Here is a 21362-nt window from a genome sequence, read left to right as displayed (position 1 = left end):
GGTGCTGGCCCAGGACGGCGTCCACAGGTGCCCAGCCCTCACACAGGCTCTGCCACGACGCGACCGCCACTGATCCCGGCCCCAGGGACAGCCCTGGTGAGGCCCTGCCCCGGCCGCCCCGTTCCTCTGGCTACCCGGCAGCACCCGTGGCGCCCTTGGCTGGGTGGTTTGCACACAGAGTCCCCGGTGGCATCCTGCTGCCTGCCCGTCTGTCTGCCTGCAGCCCTGGAGGGAGGCCGTTCCCCACCAAACTGGGCCAAGTTGTGCCAAGGCTCCCACCAGGGCCTGGGACTCCTCATTGTTGAAACAAAAGAGCCGCGGTGAATGCTATTGTCGGCCGGCGCCAGGAGGTCTGCCCAGCAGTGTTCTGGGCGAGATCCGACGGCCCCGGACGGAGGGCGTCTGGGCTCTGTGGCTGTTCCTTCCCCTAGGGCCCGCTGCCCTGGCGGTGCCAGCAGAGGGGTGACTTGGTGGAGCAGGGAGCTCAGGGGGCGCTGGGTGAGGGCGGCCTGGCCTCCTGGGGAGGGGGAGGAGGAATGGCAGGAAGCCCCTCAGGGGTCAGGTCTGGGCAGGACCGCTCCCAAGAGCAGAGGAGGCCCCCGGAAGGGCCATGATGTGTCACCCTCACTGGAGGGGCCTTGGTGGTGACGTCTAAAACCACAGACGTCAACCTGGGGAGCAGAAGGGTCAGTGGGGACTCTTCCAGGATGGGGACGGTCCCCAGCCTGAGCAGCTGGGCCACCAGCGTTCCGGAGCAGGCCCCGTCAGGGCAGAGGCCATAACCTGCTGCCTGGGGCACTGTTGGGCCAGGCAGGGCCGTGCCAGGGTGGACGCCAGGCTTCCTGGGGGCTGCTCCCAGGGTCTGGGGCACCCAGCAGGGCAGGCGGAACCTTGGGGCTCATGGCAGGCCCAGCTCTGGGGGTGACGTGAGCAGCTTCCAGCTCAGAACCACAGACCGTCCTGGGCAGATGGGCGCCCACAGCGGCTGGAGCAGCTCTGAACGCTGGTGCGCGCCCGTCACAGAAATGCAGGCAAGAAAACTGGCTGCTGACCTCCCTTCCAGGCCGAGGGTCTCCTTTTCTGCCTCAGGACACAGGCCAGGGTCCTGCGAATGGCCTGGAGGCTTCTGGAAGGAGGCTGGGCAGCCTCACCTCCCCTGCTCCCTGCCCCTCCCCTCTGCGCAGGACCCCTGGGGGGCCTTAAATAAATTGGGCGGGGCCCTCGGAGTGGAGGCGCTCCTGGGAGCTTCCTGGTTTGCCCTCGGGTACAAAGGCTCTTGAGCAAGGCCAGAAGCTGGGGCAGCAGGAGGCCTCCAGCAAGGAGGGACCCACGGAAGTAGAAGCGGTGGACGAGGCCCTGGCAGTGAGGAGCTCTGTGGGGCTCCAGGGGTGGCCCCCCACCCAGGCCCAGCTGTCAGGGATGCCGTCCCTTCCCCCGCAGCAGCCCGTCTGTCTGTCTGCTGCACGCCCACCCCCATCTGGCCTCAGGGGCTGCAGAAGTGGCGGGTGGCCCCCCTGCCCGCCTCGCCGGCCGATAAGTACCCAGCTGGCCGCCCCTGTGTCTGGCCGGAGGAGCCAGAGCCTCTTAGCCCTTCACGTTTGCCTTGAACTCGCATGTCCACCGGCGGTCAGTCTGGACAGCCCGGCATTATCTCGGCTCATCTCAGGCTCCTGCTGCTGCCAAGGAAATGAGCTCTGGAGAGAAAGCTGAGATGATGTCTCCAGCTGGGCCCCAGGCCACCACTCGACAAGGGCCTCCAGGAGCTCTGACCAGACCCTGGTTGGGGGGTGGGAGGTGCGCTTCTCAGCTCCGAGATGAGCCTCAGGGGGCCTGGGACCCCACCACGCCACGGGTCCTGGGTGTCAGCGGGGCGTCGGTTACCCCGCTGTGGTCCACACCCTAGACAAGGTGAGGCCAGGGGTGGGGCCCTGCTCACAAGCCCCACCCCCCTCGCTTCTGCAGACATGCACACGCATGCCCGGGCACACACACACCTGTCACCTGTCCTCTTATGCCTTCCCACAGGGACATCCGTATGCATTTGTGCACACAGAGGCTCTTAACACGCTCAGGTGCCCAAATTCACCTGCACGCAGTGGGCCGTGACCTCCCAGGGTGTCTGGGAGACCAGGACAAGGACCCGCTCCATTCCAGGCCAGGCCTGCCCCACTTGGACCTCTGAAGCCAGCCTTCCCCTCTTCTGATCCCCCCCCCCGCCAGACCGCACCGGCAGGCCTGGAGGTGCCCAGGGTCGTTCACAGGAGGCCAAGATCACAACGCAGTGGCATGTGCACTAAACAGCAGTGCAGACCCCGGGCTCAGCCGCAGACGCTATCACAGCCACCTCGGGCTCTCCTGGCAAGAGCCAGCTCAGGACCCGCTGGCCTTTCTCACCTTACTGCATCCCCACTCCCTCCCTGTCAGCCAGAGGGCTCCGCATCCCCATCTCACAGAAGGACAAACTGAGCCCTGGGGTATTACCACTAGCCTGTAGCGAAGTGCCACTGTTACACTTGTCCTGAAGCTGAGTGTGTGGCAAGTCAGAGAGCCTGCCAGAGTCCCATCCCACTCCTGACCCTGAGACCCCACCACGGGCCTCGGCATGTAGGCCACAAAGGGACACAGGGTGGTCCCAGGGCCCAAAGCGGGGCTGGGTGTTACCTGTGAGGGCCCCGCCTGGCGGATCTTGCGGGAGCAGGAACCCCCTGGAATTCTTGTGCCCGGTCCCTGACAGGGAGGCAGATTCTGCGCTGCCTCGGGATTCCTGGGGCCGCAGGTCCTGCGAGAACTTAGTTAAGCCTCCAGCGTTGATGGCAGGCCCCCTGGACAAGTCCGAAGGGTGCCCAGAGATCGAGGCAGGACCCTGCCCTCAGGGGAGCCCCATCTTTCTGGAAGGCAGAGATGGCCCTACCCTTAGCCTGGGGTAGCCCCAGTCTCTGGGGTGGCACCCCAATGAGAAGGAGGCCTCAGGTGGGCAGGGAGGACAGGTGCCCTGGGGCTCCCAGGGTTGAGACCTGGCCCTGACCCTCAGCGGGCATCTGTGCCTTATTCCTTCTCACCCTCTGACCCACCGGCCCCGCCCTGCCCTGCCAGCTGTCTGGCGTGTCTCTCAGGCCCCCTACACTCCCCAGCAAGAGGCAGTAACCTCCCAGGCCATCACTAGTGTGGGCCCTTCAGGGTTAATAAGACCACCTGGGGCCCCCAACCCTGTCTCCCCGCGGTTCTCCCAAGAGAAGTGGCCTGTGTCCCCATGCGGCTCTGGCTCGCTTGTGTGGGCGAAGGGCCTCCTGGGCCATCAGACCCCAACTCGGCCAGCCCGATGCTACCTGGGCGAGACCCTCAGATCGTGAGCTCCCGGGATCGAGGCCATAAATGCGGCTGGAGGTTTTGCTGACATCGTGAGAAGCCCCGTTCTCTCTGTTGTGGTTTCACCTGAGCCCCGGATGCATTTATGGGCTCAGGGCTGGCGCCGAGCCTGGAGCTCTGGGGTCACCTTCCCTGCCCCCATGGCCCCAGGCTTGCCGTGGGACCATCCTCTCTTCCCAGGCAGCCTGGGAGCCCCAGCAGGAGGCCTGTCCCCCGGGGCCACCCCTGCTCAGCTCAGGGGACTGCCTGGGAAGGGGGTGGGGTGGGCCACCTCCCCGCCCCAAGAACAGTGGGTGCGCCGGCCAACAAGTGTGGGGAGGGTGAGCTTGGGGCCCAGGCAGGCGGTGGCTTCACAAAGCTGTGTCCTCCACCCAATGACTGGCAGCCATGCTGGCCCCCCCGCCCCCAGGCCCTCAGCTGGGCCAACTCTTCCAAGTCAGCTTGAAAACAGGGACCGGTGGCCTGGAAAGGGAGAATGGGCAGGTCCCTGCAGGTGAGCGGGCAGGAAGCTGAGGCCCAGAGAGGCCGAGGTACTGGCCCAGGGTCACCCAGCTTCCGGGGGGGATGAGCCCAGCCACCGCATGTGCGCTGATCCAGGCCTGCCCCATGGTGCCACGTGGGCAGCTCCTTAAATCCGGGAAGACCACGGAAGGCAGGCGCGGTCACCGCGTTAACGCGGAGCCCGCAGCGTGACTCTCTCTCTCCCACCGCAGCAAGCGCGGAAGCCCTACGACGTGCGGGACGTCATCGAGCAGTACTCCCAGGGCCACCTCAACCTCATGGTGCGCGTCAAGGAGCTGCAGAGGAGGTGGGCGCACGGGGCCCGGGGCACGGGGCACAGGGGAAGGGGGGATCCGAGCGGGCAGGGGAGGGGGCAGGGGCTCACTCCACACATGTCCACACCTCAGAGATGCTGGACGCTTCACAGCCCAGCACACACCCTGTGAGCAGGGGCCAGGTCCAGCCCCAGGAGACACCACCTCCGGGAGAGACCCTACCAGTTGGGAGCTGAGCACCTCAACTCTTGGGAGCCGACGTCTTCTGGCTTCTGACTTGGGGCCCACAGAGCTCATCCTCGTGGAAGCAGCGTGGTCCTTGGGGGCCTGCGTGGGCTCAGACCAGCTGCATCTCCACGGTGGGCTGGCCTGGGAACTGAGCTCTGTGCGACGCAGGGTGTGGCTGGGAAATGTGCCTGTCCTGACCACAGGCCAGGCCAGGGGCTCAGGCTGCCCCCGCCCCTGTCGCTGACCTACTACAGGGACGTGAAGCCCACCCAGCCCAGCGACCTGGCCTCTCCCCGGAAGGGCCCACTTGCAGGCCTGCCTCTCTGGGAACATTCAGGACACTGGGCTATCCTGGGACCCTGCTGTGCCCAGGGTGGGTGACAAAGGGACAGCCCAACCACTGCCCTTCACCTCTGAGCGCCCCGCCCCAGGCCCCCTTGGGAGCATGGGCCTCTGGAACCTGGGAGGCACCGGGCTGGTTTTTGGGTGGCGGTGAGGGGTGGCCCCCAGAAGGGGCGGGCAGCTTGTCCTGCTGGGCACATCAGCCCATCCACCCACCGACAGGCCAGATGTCCGTGCGGTGCCCCGGCCAAGTGTGAGCTGGTCTCCGTCTCCCTCCCTCCCCCCCAGGCTGGACCAGTCCATCGGGAAGCCCTCCCTCTTCATCTCCGTCTCAGGTGGGTTTCCGCATTGAGACACCCTGGGCGTGGCAGCCCAGGCCACACCCTCCTACCATCCCTCCACCCACGCCTGCCTCTTCCACCATCAGAAAGTGCATGTCTCGCAAGGATATCTAGAGAGGGGGGCAGGTAGACCCACCCTAAGCAAACTGGCTTCGAACATGATTTACAAGGGATTTTCAGTTAGTGCAAGAACCTGCATGCGTCCTTATAAATGCCAGGCTTTTCTAGGCCATTGATGATCTGAGTGTGGAAACGTGACCAGGACCCTGGGAAGGTGGGGGCCTGGGAGTGGGGTTGGGGGGGTGAGCAGCCAGCTAGAACGTTGGGGAGCAAGGTGGGTGCCGCTCTCCAGCTCTGAGGCACGGCCTCATGTCCTCCGGAGGGCGGCTAGGGGTCACACCAGGGAGGGCAGGGCCAGGCCTGTTCCTCGGGGTTGCCCTAGCCCAAGTTCAAGTGGGAGGCACAGCTCACTCAGGGACGGGACGGCAGGGGCCGCAGGGGCGACAGGCCTCCCCGGCCAGAGCAAGTGCCCCCTTGGGGCGGAATGTCACCTTTGTACAGAGGGCACCATCTCAGGCAGCCCCTGGGCAGGGTGGATGCCTGTCCTCTGAGGCTCTCGGAGGTCACAGAACTGGAAAGGGTGGAGTGGGGACAAGCCCGACAGCGCCCGGCCCACCCACTGCCGCCCCTGAAGTTCTCACCACAGGAGAGCTTCTAAGAGACATTCTCATAGGTTCAGGCCTTTGACCCTCACTCCCTCACCCACATCGCCCTTCTCCCCGAGCCCAGTCGGGGTCATCTGCCCACCCCTCCCCGTCTGCCAGCCCAGGCGTCCCTGACTTGGGTGCTTTAACCCCACAGAGAAGACTAAGGACCGAGGCAGCAACACGATCGGTGCCCGCCTGAACCGCGTGGAGGACAAGGTAGGCGCCTGAGCCCACGCCAGCTCTCGCGGGCCACACGGCATCGCTGCTGGCGGGCGGCGGGCAGCGTCCTTGGGGCCCGGACACACAGCGGCGTTTCACTCTCCTGCTCTGTCCTGAGCGTGCAGGGCTTGGATGGTGCCCTAGGTGTCTGGGGTCTCCCTCCCTCCCTCCCTCTTTCCTTCCTTCCTTCCTTCCATCTGTGCTCGGTGTGGCCTCCCTGACGTGGGGCTCCAGCTCCTCCCCCACGTGCACCGGGCGTCAGTCCCCACGGGAGGAGAGCGCTGAAGGCCAGGCTGGTCTTAGACCTCTGACAAGTGGCATCATTATTGGCAAGTGGCAGCGAGTGCCCGCAGTCCCCTCCCTGGCATAGCTGAGGCCCGCCCCGTGCACGCTGAGGTGGGCAGGGCTGTCCCCGCTGCCTGCGGCTCCCTCAGCCCCCAGCCCGCTTGCACGCAGGGACTCAGAGGTGCCGACAGGGACACGAGGGTGCATCAAGTGGGGAGGAGGGGATGTGGGCTCCAGGACCCTCCTCTGCAGGGTCCTGACAGCAAGGGAGGTGGGGAGTGTCGGCCGAGGCCCTGCTGGGTGTCCGGGTGGGACGTGGACGCCGTGCTCCCTCCGCTCCGGGGCACCGGCGGCCTCAGTGGCCGGGACGCCCCAGTCCCCGCCGGGCTCTGTGCCCGCGGCCCCGCCTCTCAGCTCCGGAACCCCTTCCCAGGGCATCCTGGGAGCCTCGCAGGGTCTGTGGAATGGGAGGGGGCGGCCTGCCGCCCTTTGAAGTCTCCGTGGTTTGGAGCAGGCTGTTATCTTGCCCAGCAGCTCGTTCATCCACATGGACTTTATCTGAAAGCAGCCGGGGGGCTAAAAATAGAGGAATTTCGGTTGAGCAGGGAGTGCGTCCGACTCTCGGTTTCCTGGGCAACGCCTGGCTCTGGCCCGTGTCCATCTCTGCTGCAGCTGGGCAGGCGGGCAGGGGCACAGCTCCGGGTTCCTGCCCCACCCACCCAGGCCTGGGCCTGCAGGACGACCCTCTGCCCACCGGCAGTCTTCCCCGGCCTGGGCGGGTATGGGGCCACAATCCTGTACATGGGGGAGGGCCGCTGTCCAGGTGCCCACGGGGGCCCTCACTTCGGGCCTGGCCCTCTGGGGCTGTGTGACGCCAACACCCTGGCCCCGCCGGAGGGCTGGCCTGTCTCGGTCAGCACAGGCCTCAGCGGGCCTGGTGGCTCTCCTTTGCCCAGGCAGATGGTCCAGTGGCAGATGCCCTGTCTGGCAGGATGGGAACTGAAACTGGGAATGGTCAGCTCCCCAGGCTGAGCGGCTTCAGAGGCTCTGGGGCCTGGACTCCGCCTCTCTGGTGACCCGCCCTTGGCTTTCACTCTTCTTCTCGTGTGGGACCAGGGACTCGGGGCTGGCACATTCCGGGAGAAGCCGCAGGTGGCCACGCCCAGTACATCAGACCAGGCACCCTGCCTGGTGGGTGGGGGCCGGCAGGGCGGGGCTTCCAGACATCAACGGACACAGAGGTAGAGCCGGGAAAGGACCCAGGCCCCCCCACCAGCTCCTTGCCCAGCTCTGGGACAGCTCTGGCCAAGGCAGCCTTCGCTGACTGGCCCCCGCCGCTGGCAGGGGTCGTGGTGGCCCAGCAGCCCTGGGAGCAGCCCCGCTGCCCTGTCGTCCAGATGCACTCACCCCTCCTCAAGTCCCTGCCCTGGTCTGGCTCTGTCCCCTGTCCCACTGTCCTGGGCCTCTCTTACGGCTCTGCCCACTGCTCCTCGGGACAGGCCACCCCTTGAAACCTAAACCAGAGCCTGGTGTCCTCTGGGGGTGACGATGGGTAGGAGACAGGGTCCCCTAGAGCCATCTGGCAGCCGGTGGGGGTCTGAGAACCAGGGCTCAGCCCTTGTCCAGCCAGGGTCGGTGTGGTGGGCTGAGGTGCGGCCCACGTTGGCCTTGGGGGTACAGAATTATGGGCCCACATTTCTTCAGATCTGAACAACAAAGGGAAGGGTTTTCTGGAGTCCCTGATCCCTGGGGGCAAGGTTGGGAGCAAGGCCCCTGGTGGCCTCCACCGTCAGGCTCTGCGCCCGGGACAGGGGCCGTTTCTGGGCAGCAAGGATTCCGGATGTTCCGCACACATTCAGGGAGACGGGCTCTGTGTCGCCTTCATCCCCCTCCTGCCTCCCAGGAGCTGGTTCCGCCCGAGAGGCACAGTCACGCCCCCAGGTCTCAAGGCAGGGAGCAGGCCGTGCTCCACGCTGAATCTCTGCCCCGTGGACACGTGCTGGACCCGGGCAGAGGCTGCCGTGGGCCGGCGTCCAGCTCAGCCTGCCCAGCCCCTCCCCCGCTAGCCGATGCCCCCCTCGGGGACAGACCCTGGGAAAGGGCCCCGCCGGGCCCAGAGGGCACAGTGGCGTGTCCCAGGCCCCACGTTATCACCGCAGCCATCGGGACCATAAACAACCCCCCTCGCAATCCTGCTGACTGAGGGAAGTTGGGGGCAGGAAATCCAGCAGCCGTCCAGCCCTGGGAAGCCCAGCAGGCCTGCAGTGGTGGCAGTGCCAGCCGGCCCGCCAGCCCCAGCCGGAGCCCCGGACCTCCCCCAACCCCACCGGGCTGGCCTCAGGCCGGAAGGGAGCCTGGCCCCCAACTGCTTCCTCATCTCAGCTCAGGCCCTCGGCGGTGACGGCGGTCCCGTCCCGGCCGGCTCACTCAGCCACAGGACGAGGGGCTTGGAGAGGAGGGGGAGGGGACTTCGGGGTGCACAGCTGCTGCCCCCATCCCCGTCTTGGGGGCAGGTCACTCTGAGGGTCAGTGGCCGGGCTGTCCACTTGCAGGGAGTCACCGGGGGTGGGGGAGGCCAGCTGAGCCTGTTCAGGGGGGGCCTCCGTTTCCCGGCAAGGAGTCCCCTTCCCATGTCCAGTCCAGGGGCCACGTGGGCTGGAGGGGCCCCCACACTTCCTTCTCTCCGGGGTCCTGCAGCCTCACTGCAGCTCGCACTCCTGCTCAGAGCCCCCCACCCGCCCTCAGGATGCCCCCTGGCCTGCACAGCCAGCCTCGCTCCAGGGGCATGGGAAGCAGACACGGCGTTCCCCCGCTGCAGCCTGCACCCCACCGGCCTGGGGAGCCCGCTGGCCCCCTTAGTTGTGCGAGGAGAGGGCTTGAACTGCTTTGTCACGTTACGTTCTCTACTCTGGCAAGGACTCGTTTGCCCAAATAAAGTCTCTTTTACCAGGGGGGAAACCGAGGCCCGGAGAGGTTGAGCGGTTGCCTAGTTAGCTGGTTAGGTAAAGAGCTGGTCCCGGCGGAAGCCACAGACAGAAGGGGAGATAAGGTGGAGAGAGACAGAAGAAAGCAGAAGAGTATTTCACAAACAGAAGGGGTCTGGTTGAGAAGAGGCCGGGTAGGAACACTGAGGGCCAAGGTGAGGGCAAGCAGCAAGGTCCACGGGCGGCAGTGGTCAGATTCCGACACGCCAGGCCCCGGGACGGGTCCTGAGAACGCGGCCCCCAGCCCCCCGGCCCCTCCCTGTCAGGGCTGCTCCAGGGCAGGGACCCTGTGGCTCTCTGGGGACCCGATGGAGAAGTCTGCTCCCACCTTCCTCCCCCAGTGTGTATTCTTAGCTCCGTCCCCAGGACCTGCTGCAGTGTTTACATTGAGCCCTGTTTATTTTGCAAGCTCAGCTCACACTGCTTTTGCTGATATGAGGAACACAGTGGGCTGGGAGAATTTCTTTCTTCTCTGTTTTTGCCGGAAATGTTCATGGCTCAGAGCCGGACACAGGGAGTCCTGGGTTTCCAGGCCCCAGTTCAGAGACTGTGGGTGGGAAGGGCCCCCCCAACCCCCGACATTCTTTCCACCGCCCCCCCGGCCTAGAACCCCGGCCAGGCACACCTTTCTCCCGGACAGGAATGCCCCCCAGCCCGGGCTCCCCACCACCTCACCTCCCCAGCCCTTGCCCTTGACAGGTAGGCCCAGTCACCCAGGACCTGGCGTCTGCCCCAGACCCCCCTCCTCCTGCTCTGTCCCCCTCCCAGGCTTCTCCGTCCACCAGGCCTGAAAGCAGGACCCGGAACCCTGGTCATCCCAGCCACTCCCCCTGCTCCGACCACCACCCCGAGAGCCCCTCAACGCTGCTCACCCTTGCACGCCAGCTGCACGTCCTCCCCGCTGAGTTCAGGCCTTTAGCATCTTGGGCTTAGATTATTTTTCCAGACATCTATGTGGCCTCTGGCCTCTCCCCCCCCCACACCAGTCCTTCACATTGTATAAGCTTTCTGAAACACTGCTGAAGCCCTCCTGCTAATATTTCCTTCAGAGTTTTTCTGTTCACACTTGTGGGTGAGATATGTACTTACAGTGTCCTCATTGGGTTATGGTACCCAATGTATGTGAGCCTCACAGAACGAGTTGAGAAGTGTTCCCTCTTCTTCCATATTCTAGAATATTTTGTATAGGATGAGGATTGTCCTCCCCTGAGTGTTTGGGGAAACTTGGAGGTAAAGCCACCTAAGCCTGGTGTGTCCTTTGTGGGCAGGTTTTTAATCGAGTCAATGACTCGGATGGTTATGGGACAGTTGGGGTTTTCTATCTCTTCTTGTGTCAGTTTTGATAAGTTGCATATTTTAAGAATTTGTACATTCCATCCTAGTTTTCACATTTTTTGGCATTTATTTTCATTTTAGCATCTGTATCATCAGTGGTTAGACCCCTTTTTTATTGCCAGTATTGTTTGTTTGTGACTTCACTTTTTTCCATTGGTCAAGCCTGCCAGCTAGTTGATGATTTTATTCATGTTTTCAACAAACTTTTGACCTAGCTGATCCTCTCTTTTGTCGGTTTTGTTTTGTTTCATTCACTTCTCTCTATTTTCTTCCTTCTATTTACTTGGGCTTAATGTATTATTCTTTCTTTAACTTCTTAGGTTGGATAATTATGAATTCTAAAACTTTCTAGATTTCTAAGCTGTGCATTTAAGACTATACTTTTATTTTTCTCTAAATACCACTCAAACTTCATCCCCCAGGTTTTGATAGATAGCATTTAATTTTAATGTTCATTCACGAAAAGATTTTTCTAGCCTCCATTATGACCTCTTGTTTATCCCAGGAGCTATTTTAGAATATGATTTTTGTCATTGTTATAATTGTTATTCCTCTATTGTCAAAGGAAGTGATCTGTAGGGTATCAATTTTTTTTTTTTAATAAGTTTGTTTATTTATTTATTTTTGGCTGCGTTGGGTCTTCGTTGCTGCACGCGGGCTTTCTCTAGTTGCAGCGAGCGAGGGCTGCTCTTCGTTGCAGTGCACAGGCTTCTCATTGCAGTGGCTTCTCTTGTTGCAGACCACAGGCTGTAGGCACGCGGGCTTCAGTAGTTGTGGCACATGGGGTTCAGTAGTTGTGGCTCGCAGGCTCTAGAGCGCAGGCTCAGTAGCTGTGGCGCACAGGCTTCGTTGCTCCGTGGCATGTGAGATCTTCCCGGACCAGGGCGGATTCTTAACCACTGTGCCACCAGGGAAGTCCTGTAGGGTATCAGTCTCTTGGAACATTTTGAAATATGTTTTACAGGTACAACATGTCATCAACTTTTGTAAATGTACCTTCCATGTTTGAATACCATGTGTATCCTGAAGTTGCTGGGTGCAGTGTTATACTTGTGTTCATTAGAACGAGCTTGTTAATTGTTTTGTTGAGATCTATATCCTCCCTGGAATGTTTTTATCTTACTTGATCTATCATTACTGAGAAATGTGTTGAAGTGCCAACTACTGTGGGGAATTTTTCTAGTTTTCTTTATATTTCTGTCAATTTTCGCTTAATGTAATTTTAGATCTTATGATCAGATACATATAATATCCAAATTTGTATATATTCCCTGCTGGATTCAATGTTTTCTAATTCCATAACACCCGCTTTCTCTCAAGTAGTGTTCTTTTTTCCCTTAAAGTCTATTATCATCGTTATACAAACCTAATTTTGTTTGTAATCTTTTTTTTTTAAGCTTTCTTTTGAGGTATAATTTACATGCCATAAAATTCACCCAATGTAAATGTAGACAACACATTTTAGTAAATTTCTACTGTGATTTGCAAACGTCATCAACACTAAGTTTTAGAACATTTTTCAACACCCCCAAATTCCCTCAATTCCATTTGCAATCATTCCCAGCTCCCACCGCCAGCCACACTCAATCACTGACCTGCTTTCTGTGTCTGTATCCTTAAATTTCTATAAGGCTAGAAATTTGCCTTTTCTGGATGCTTCATATAAATGGAATCAGACAACTTGTGGTGTTTTGTGTTTAGTTTTTCTCACATAATGTAACATTCTTGAGGGTCATCTGTGCTGCATCATGTATTTCTTTTCTTTTTAACACTGAATAGTATTCTGTTGTATGGATCAACCACATTTTGTTTATCCATTTGCCAGTTGATAGACGTTTGGATTGTTTCCAGTTTGGGGCTATTATGGTCAATGCTGCTGTGAACTTTTATCTACAAGTCTGTGTATGGACATATGTTTTCATTTCTCTTGGTCAGGTTCCTAAGAGGGGAATTGATGGGTCATATGGTAAGTTTCTGTTTAACTTTCTAAAAAACTTCTAAACTGTTTTCCACAGGGTCTGTACCATTTTGATTTCCCACCAGTAACGTACAAAGGTTCCACTCTCTCTATATCCTTGCAAATACATGGTATGGTTGGCCTTTTTTCTTTTCGCCATTCTAGTTGTGGGTTTGATTTGCATTTCCTTAATCACTAATGATGTTGAGCAACTTTTCATGTGCTTATTAGCCATTCATAGTCTTCTTTGGGGAAATGTTTATTCAACTCTCTTGCCTATTTTCTAATTAAGTAGTTCTGTTATTGAGTTGTAAGAGTTGTTTATATGTTCTGGATACAAGTCCTTTATCAGATATATGACTTGCAATTATTTTCTCCCATTCTGCGGCTGTCTTTTCATGTTCTTAATCATGTCTTTTAAAACACAAAAGTTTTAAATTGTAAAAAGTCCAACTTATCTTTTCTTGTGTGACTCATGCTTTTGATGTTATATCTAAGACCTGTTTGCCTAATCCAGGGACATGAACATTTTCTTCTATTTTTTTCTCATAGAAGCTTTTAGACTCAACTCTTATATTTAGGTCGATGATTTATTTTGAGTTAATTTTGGGGTGTGGTGTGAGGAAAAGTTTGGGGGTTTTTTTGTTTTGTTTTGGTTTTTGGGTTTTGTTCTTTTTGCTTATGGATATCCAATTGCCTCGGCACCATTCGTTGAAAACGTTACTTTTCCCCCATTGAATTTTCGTGGTACCTTTGTCGAAAATCAATTGAACATAAGTGTATAGGTTTATTTCTGGATTCTCAATTCTGTTCTATTGGTCTATATCCCTATCCTTAAACCCACATTACACTGTCTTGATTATTGTAGCTTTGTAGTTAGTTTTGAAATCAGGTAGCGTAAGTCCTCCAATTTTCTTCTTTCTCAAATTGTTTTGCACGTTCTAAGTGCTATGAATTTTTATATGAATTTTAGAATCAGCTTGCCAGCTTCTACCAAAAAAAAAGAGAGGAAGCCTGCTGGGATTTTGATAGGGATTGTGTTGAATCTATAGATCCATTTGGGAGAACTTGACATCTTAACAATATTGAGTCTTCTAATTCATGAACATGGTATATCCTTCTGTTTATTTGATCTATTTTAATTTCTTCCTGTGATATTTTATAGTTTTCAGTGTACAAATCTTACGTATCCTTTGTTAACGTTCCTCCTAAATATTTTATTATTTTTGATGCTACTGTTAATGGAATTGTTTTCTTAATTTCATTTTTGAATTGTTTGTTACTAGTGTACAGAAATACAATTAAATTTTGATATTAAGCTTATAAACTGTGACTTCATTGTTATTAATTTTAGTAAATATTGTTATTGCTGTTGATTCCTTAGGATTTTCTACATACAGGATCGTGTCATGTGTGAATAAAGACAGTTTTAGGTCTTCCTTCCAATCTGGATGCCTTTAATTTCTTTTTTTTTTTTTTTTGCCTAATTACACTGGCGTGACTGTCCAGTAAGATGTTGACTAAAAGTGGCTAGAGAAGGTCTTACAGGGAAAAGTATTCAGTCATTCACCATTAAATATGATGTAGATTTTCATTAGATGCTCTTTATTGGGTTGAGGATGTTTCCTTCTATTCTTTGTGTGTGTTCGGAGCTCTTATCATGAAAGGATGTTAGATTTTCTCAGTTGCCCATTCTGCATCTTTTGAGATGGTCACATGCCTTTTAGCCCTTATTCTATTAATATGATGTGATACATTAATTGATTTGGGGGTGTTAAGCCAATCTTGTATTTCCCACTTGATCATGATATATGATCTCTTTTATCTGTTGTTGGATTTTGTTTGCTGAGGTTTTGTTAAGAATGTTTGTATCTCTATTCATAAAAGATATTGTTCTCTAGTTTTATTGTGACTTTTTTTTCTGATTTTGGTGTCGGGTTTTTTAATTCTTGTCTCTTTAATCCTGTATACACATTTTAGGTGTCTGTTGTAAACACTGTGTGGCTAGGTTTTTAAAAATCATTTAACACATTTATACTTAATGTAATTTCCGATATCTTTTGATTGATTTTCTAGCAATGTATTTTGTGCTTTTCATTTGTACTAAATTTTTTAATGTTTACTTCGGTCCTCTTTCTTGTCTCTTGTTGGATTGATGATTATTTCTCATTCCATTTTTTCTTCTACTGGTTTTGAAGTTATATGGCCATTCTTGTAGAGGTTAACCTAGGACATTGTAAATGGTTATATAATAGAGCCATTTGCTATATTTACCCACATCTGGAATAAAATAAGGACCTTAGGACATTTTAGTTTCAATCTCTCCTGCTGACTTATATGTCTTGTTGTATACTTTAGTTCAAGCATAATTAGTAGTGTTTTATACAATCAATATGTGTTTAAATTTACCCACCTGTTTGCCTCTTTTGTCACTCATCATTTATTTTTCATCTCAGATCTTACATCTGGGGTCACTTTTTTCTGGCTGAAATACTCATTAGAATTTCCTTCAGTGAAAATCAAAATCCCTCTGATTTTATTTGTTTTAAGATGACTGTTTTTCTGTTGTTCTTAAAAAATATTTCCACTGGGTATAAAATTCTAGACCCTAGGTTACCAAAAAGATTTTCTTTTAACACATTGAAAAGATTGTCCAACTGTACTTTGACTTCCATTGTTTCCATTGAGAACAAAGATGACAGTGAGTCATTGCTCTTTGGAAGGCAACGTATTTTTTTCTCTCTGGCTACTTTTAAGCTCTTTCCTTTGACTCTAGTGTTCTGCATTTTCACTATGTTGTGTTATTAGAGAGCTTCTTTTGTTCATTCTGCTTGGAATTCAGTGAGTTTCCTTAATCTGTGGTTGGTGTGTTGCATCAGTTCTGGATTATACTCAGCCAGTATCTCTTCATATTTTGCTTTAGTTCATTATCTCTCCTGGAACTTTCATTAGACATTTGGTAGACCATCTCAATCCCCTCTATGTCTCTTAGTGCCCCTCTCTCTCTCTCTCTCTCTTTTAAAAAAAAATCACTTTGTTTCTCTGTACTGGGTTCTGGATAATGTCTTCTGATCCATCTTCCAATTCACTAGTTATTTCTTCAACTGTTTCTAATCTGCTGTTAAACCTAACCAAAGAATTTTAAATTTCAATGATTATTTTCCTATTTATGGAAATTCCATTTGGTTTTTATGCATACTTGATAGATCATTTTTATAGTCTCTTTCTTTTCACTTGTATATTCAAGCTTTTTAAAAATTTCTTGAAATGTATTGAATATGGCTATTTTATATTTAATTTCTGGTATCTAAAGTCTTTGTGAATCGGCCTCTCTGTTTTTCTTTTTTCTTCTGGCTTTCATTCATGGTGTTTTGTTCCCTTTGAGGATTTCCTTTTTTTAATTATGAGTTCATATGTCTTAAAATGTATCTGTGGGGATTTTTGAGGTCTAATGTGAAGTTGAGGTTCTTGGGGTGGCGGGGGAGGGGATCTACATTCACCTCTTCCTTTGCTATACACGTGGGAGTATTACCAGCCTGGACTATAAATCCTGGGCTCAACGTTTTCAAGACCACCCAGGGGGTATGCATTTGGGTGTCCAAGCTGAGCATGGACCAGCTTGTGGATGTGACTTCTCAGGGCAAATATTGTTCCACTCCTGTTAGCGGCAAGACAATTTCCTATATGGTCGTTTCAGGGACCAGGTTATTTCTCATTGACCTTTACACTGAACATAGAGCCCTTTGAAGGTTCCAGCTTTACGTAGGGCTCCGCTGTGACACTTCCCACCTGGGGCAGGTCTGGGCTTGGATACCTAGCTATCCATCACCTGTGAGACTGTGAAAACCAAAGCTCAAGTGTACTCAGTTCATCAAATGCCTTCAGGATACCTCTTACCTCTGTGGGCTCCACTTTCACTGCACATTCAGCCTCTGACCTCTCTTACTTCCTGGCTAGCTCGTCAAGGCCAATGAGTCTCGTGGTCAGACAAACTCCTGTTCACTTACAGGGGACAGAGTCCGGGTTTGGAAGGTGGGATTTTTCTGGGCAGCCTGGGTCTGATGGCTGCTGTCCCAACTCCCTGTACTGATTCCTGACCTTCCCATGTTCCATCTCCCCATGAAACTGGGAGCTACTGGGCAGTAGTTACATGTCTTGTTCATGCTGGTCCCTGGGGATCTTAGTGATCAGTAGGTCTTATGCTGGGACTCCAGTGGGGACTGGGTTGGGCCACCAGCCCTTGGCAGGCTGGACTGAGAAGGATGCCAGCCGGTCCAGAGCTGGGAGCCTCTAGACCAGAGGCCAGCAAACTGGGTACTACGGACCAAATCTGGCCCCTGACCTAAAGAATGTGTGACAGAGACTATACGTGATTCCCTAATGCCTATGATATTTACTATCTGGCCATTTACAGGAAAGTGTGCTAAGCCCCAATTCAGACCAATGTTGTCCAGTAGAAGTATAATGGGAGCCACAGATATAATTTTCAACTTTCTAACAGCCACATCAGAAAAAATAAAAATACACAGCTTAAATTCGTTGTAATATATTTTATTTAACCCAATAGATTAAGATATTATCATTTCAATATGTAATCAATACAAAAGAATGCTTAGGAAGGTCAACATCCTGTCTTCAAAAGCCAGCGTGGGTTTTAGACTTAGAGCACACCTCAGTTTGGATGCTCTGTTTTCATAAGAGCTGCTTGGTCTGCATCTAGATGTCATAAAATTTGCAGTTGAAAAGGCGGATTCTCATGCCTAAAGCATTCCAAACAACCATAGCTAAAGTCTTCCGATAACTGATTTGGGGATCTGTATTTAAATTTAATTGTGAATCCGTTAAAATTAGATCAAATTAAGATCCAGTTCCTTGGTCTCACAAGCCACATTTCCAGTGCTTTTAGCCAAGCAGGTCTGGTGAACAGGCTGTTGAACAGGCAGCTTCAGACTGTCACGTGCTTGTGGACAGAGGCGAGAGTGGTCCCCGAGCATCCGACCAGGCCAGGCCCAGGGAGGTGCTGGGTGAACACCAAGAGGATAAGCAACTGCTGCTTCGGGGCAGACAGGGGTGGGGCTGGGGCTGGGTGGGAGGGAGGGAGCATCTAGCCCCAGCATCCCCTCGGTACTTCCTTGCACCCTCCTGGGTTCCCATTCCTCAGGCTCTTTCCTGAATTCCTCCCTCGAGGCCCTCTGGGTCCATGACCCACGCCTCCCCAAGGGGCCTAAGGACCGTCCGCCTGGGATTCCGGCTCTTATAACCACATCTGTCTCCCACCAGCCTTGGCTCCTGGGGGGCCGTCAGGAACGGCGTTCCCTGCGTGAGGCTCTGTTTCCAGGCTGCCTTGGACTCCTGGAGCACCTTGCCACCAGTTGGGGCCGGCTGCCCTGGAAAGCGGGGCGGCCTCAAATGGGCACCGACGGCCCTGCCCCCCCCCCCACACGCCATGCCCAGCCCCCCGACTTTCCTCTGCCCACCCCCAACACGTCTCTCTTTGCTGGTGAACGGCTCTTGAGTGGCATGGCTGTAAATAGGCGAAGGCGTGGGGCTCCGCCTGATCAAAGGGCCCCCTTCAGAAGCCGTCATTAGCTGCTATTCTGGGAACTGGTTATTTTAAGGTTAGTGTATTTTTTCTTTCCTGAGGAGCCGTCTTAGTGGATGGCAAGGTCCTGAGGTGCTGGCTCTTCAGTCAAACCACACAAGCCCTGTTTTGTCTAGGGTTTCAAAGATAAACCTATAATGAAAGCGTCAGTTGACACTAAGCGCCGCCATCCCCATTCCTGGGCAGAGGTGGGCGGGCCTGCCAGGGAGTCCCCGCGCCCCTCGAGCCACAGGGAGACTTGATGGGCCCCCGGGACGGGGCTGCCACGTTCCCGGAGGGAGCCCGAGGCCAGAGCCCAGCATTCTCACGGCCAGGGCAGCCCCCACAGGACTTGCCTAGAGCCTGGCTCGGGGGCCTTTTCAACAGTCGGCCCAGCTTTGGCCAAAAATCTGTGGGAAGATGCCCACCCCCACCAGTGGCCAGGGGAACGCACCGTGACGCCCTGGTTTAAGAAGATGGTAATACCCAGTGCTGGCACCCAGGTGGGGAAACGGACATTCTTACACATTGCTGGTGGGGACGCAAATTACTGTAGTCACAGAGCTTCTGGGAAGGAAGCTAGCAGCGTCTGTTAACATTCAAAATACACGTACCTTTTGATCGAACATCTCTGCTTCCAGGGAATGAAACCCCAGGGTCAGAGATCTCTGTATCAGGACGCTTGTCAGGCTCTAATGTGTGACTGAGAGACGTGGGGAGCCGCTTGATTGCGGCGAGGAAAGAGCTGAGTAAAGGATATGCCTCCCAGCTGTGGCCGCCGCCCGGCCTGATGTCCGTCAGTGGCTCTGGAGCCACACCTTTAACGAGTCGCTAAGTCAGAAAGCTGAGATGCCGAGAACCGCTGGGGTTGTCTGGGCAGTAGACAGCCCGCGTGCAGCTGTGACATGCTCCGTCCTCGTTTTTTCCGAGGTCAAGGTGGCCCTGGTAGTCAGTGTGCGTGTTCCGAGGTGGTTCAGGTAGAGATGTCGCATCCCATCCAGCTTCCTGTTCTGGCCTCTGTCCTCTGTCAGCTGGGGCTGCTCTCCCACCAGAAGGACTAGCCCCCAAACTCAATATCCTGTGAGCCCTACACCCAAGGCCCCCTCCCCAGGGCTCTGGGTTCCCTCAGCACTCAAGCCTCCGTCACCAGTCTGAGCCACCTTCCCCACAGGCCCTCTCTGTGCCAAGATGGGGGACACAGTCCATCGGCTCCAGGCCCCTTCCAGGCCCGAGGACCAGCCCCAAGCTCTTAACTGCTCCATCCTGGAAGCGACACACATCACTTCCGCTCCAACCCCCTGGGGGAATGAGTCACGTGCCCCACCCAGAGGAACGTGGGGAATGTGGTCCCGGCAGGACCCTCTTGAGTCGTCCGTGTGACGGGGACGTCCGTCTGTCCACCCATGTTCACCCAGAGGCGGCAGACACACCTGTGACTCGGGCCTGCCCACCTGCCCCTTGTCCCACACACAACTCACCTCAACAGCCCTCCCCATGGCCCGCAGCTCAGCCCTCTGCGCCCAGCAGGACGCTGAGAACAGCCCGGCACCCAAGGGCCCCGCCCGCGAGGCTTGGTTTTGTGGGCCAAGCCCCCGCCAGGGTTAGGGAGCACCCAGGGAGAGAGGCACCCAGGGAGGGAGGCACGCTCACGTCTGGCCAACGGACCCGCCGCACAGATGGGCACCCGGCCGTCGGCAGCAGACGCGTTTGCACAAAAGGGACGGACGGGGCGATGGGAGGGGAGTGCGATGAGCTGCAGGGTCTGAGCCGCCGTGCGATCCCTCCTCCCTCCACCCTGGTCCCCAAGGTCCGGGTGACCGGGCTGGGACAGGATCCCCCCTCTAAGGGCTCAGGAGCCCCCTCTCTGAGGTCAGAGGACTGGGCCGCCCACCGCATCTGAGAGGCCGAGCTTCCGCAGGAGATGCTAAAACCACACGCCTCCACTTCAGAGGCTCGGTTTCCCTGCCGCCGAGGGAGGGCCTGGGTCGGGCAGGCTTTGAGGGACCTGCAGGCATCCCAGGCCTCTCCATCCCATCAAGGGTGAGACCCTCAGGCCCCTGTGGTGTCCACGGGGTTTGTTGCCAAGACGCCATGGTCATGGGGGGCAGGTCAGAGCTCAGACTGGCCTGGAGCTGAACCGGGAGCTGGCACCCGGGCTGATGCTCAGGGCAGCGTGCCCGGCCAGCCTGTAGTCCTGGGCCTCTCCTGACGTAGAGGCAGGAAGGCTGGCCTCATGGCTCACCTCCTCCTGGCCGGCAGGAGCCGATCCCCCCGTGGTAGCCTCACCCATCGCTGGCATCAGACGCTTGGCCTCCCAGGAAGGAACGTGAGTGCTGGCTCCCGAAGTCTGTTCTGGCTCAGAGACTAGGCGTGGGGGACATTCAGCACAAAGAGTGATCGTGAAGACTGCACCCCACGAAGCAGTAGGTCCCCACCTCTGGGTGACTTGGAGGCCCATGGAGGGGCACCCGGTACCTCCTGGGGGCACCCTTGCCGGGGGCACAGGCACTGCTCGCCAGCCTCTCTGAGCCTCAGTTTCCCCCTCCATCCAAGGCAGGAAGGAGAAAAGAGGGGGGGGGGGGTGTGTGTGCTCAGGGCCACCTGCCCGGGCCTGGTCTCCAGTGGCCGCTGCGCCCACACCCGACGCCTGAGGACCCGGAGCCTGCCTGAGAGTTGCCCACAGCAAGGCCAGACAGGGGCCCCTGGGGCCGCTCTTCGCACCTCTTTCCAGGCCCCAGGGTCCTACCCGTCCCTGCGGTCCTGACTCAGCGGGGCAGAGCTGGGACCAGGGCCGGGCAGCCTGGCTCCCACGCCTGTGTGTTCTCAGATTCACATGTCCTCCTCTGGCAGAGAGGACAAGGCCGCCTGCATGCACGTGGGCCCAAGGGGCCTTCCTGTCCTCCTCCCATTTCACACGGTGCAAAGCCCAGGCCTTCCCTTTGCACGTTTGCAGCCAGTGGCTGGGGTTCCAGCCCTGCCCCCTCGGCTCGCTGGCCGTGGACCCGGGAAGTCATATGGGCTCTCGTGCCTCTGTCTTCTCACCGGTCAGCGGAGGGGATGAAATCGATGCTACTAAGGCAAGTGCTGTTGGGAGGGTCCCTGAGTTGATCCATAACCAGGCAGAGGAGCTTCACGTGCAAAGGCCCTGTGGCACGGGGAAATACAGCAAGTCCAGAGCTACGAGACCCGGTGTCCGATTACAGAGCTCAGAGAGAGTGGGTGTGAGGGTGGGCCAGCCATC

The 21362-nt window shown here is 55.5% G+C and overlaps 1 protein-coding gene across 3 annotated transcripts in view; it reads left to right on the top strand.

Moving 5' to 3' along the window:
- Positions 1-21362, top strand: part of KCNQ1 (potassium voltage-gated channel subfamily Q member 1) — a 347919-nt gene that overhangs the window by 271688 nt on the left and 54869 nt on the right. For all 3 annotated transcript variants that reach the window (XM_068555036.1, XM_068555035.1, XM_068555033.1), the window contains 3 exons: positions 4080-4174; positions 5001-5047; positions 5915-5976. In XM_068555036.1, coding sequence (XP_068411137.1) covers positions 4080-4174; positions 5001-5047; positions 5915-5976 — 204 coding nt within the window. The remainder of the gene's footprint in view (positions 1-4079; positions 4175-5000; positions 5048-5914; positions 5977-21362) is intronic.

The sequence above is a fragment of the Eschrichtius robustus genome, chromosome 11 (genome assembly GCF_028021215.1).
Source record: "Eschrichtius robustus isolate mEscRob2 chromosome 11, mEscRob2.pri, whole genome shotgun sequence".
NCBI classification, from domain to species: Eukaryota; Metazoa; Chordata; class Mammalia; order Artiodactyla; family Eschrichtiidae; genus Eschrichtius; species Eschrichtius robustus.
This window is presented reverse-complemented; position numbering and strand designations above follow the sequence as displayed.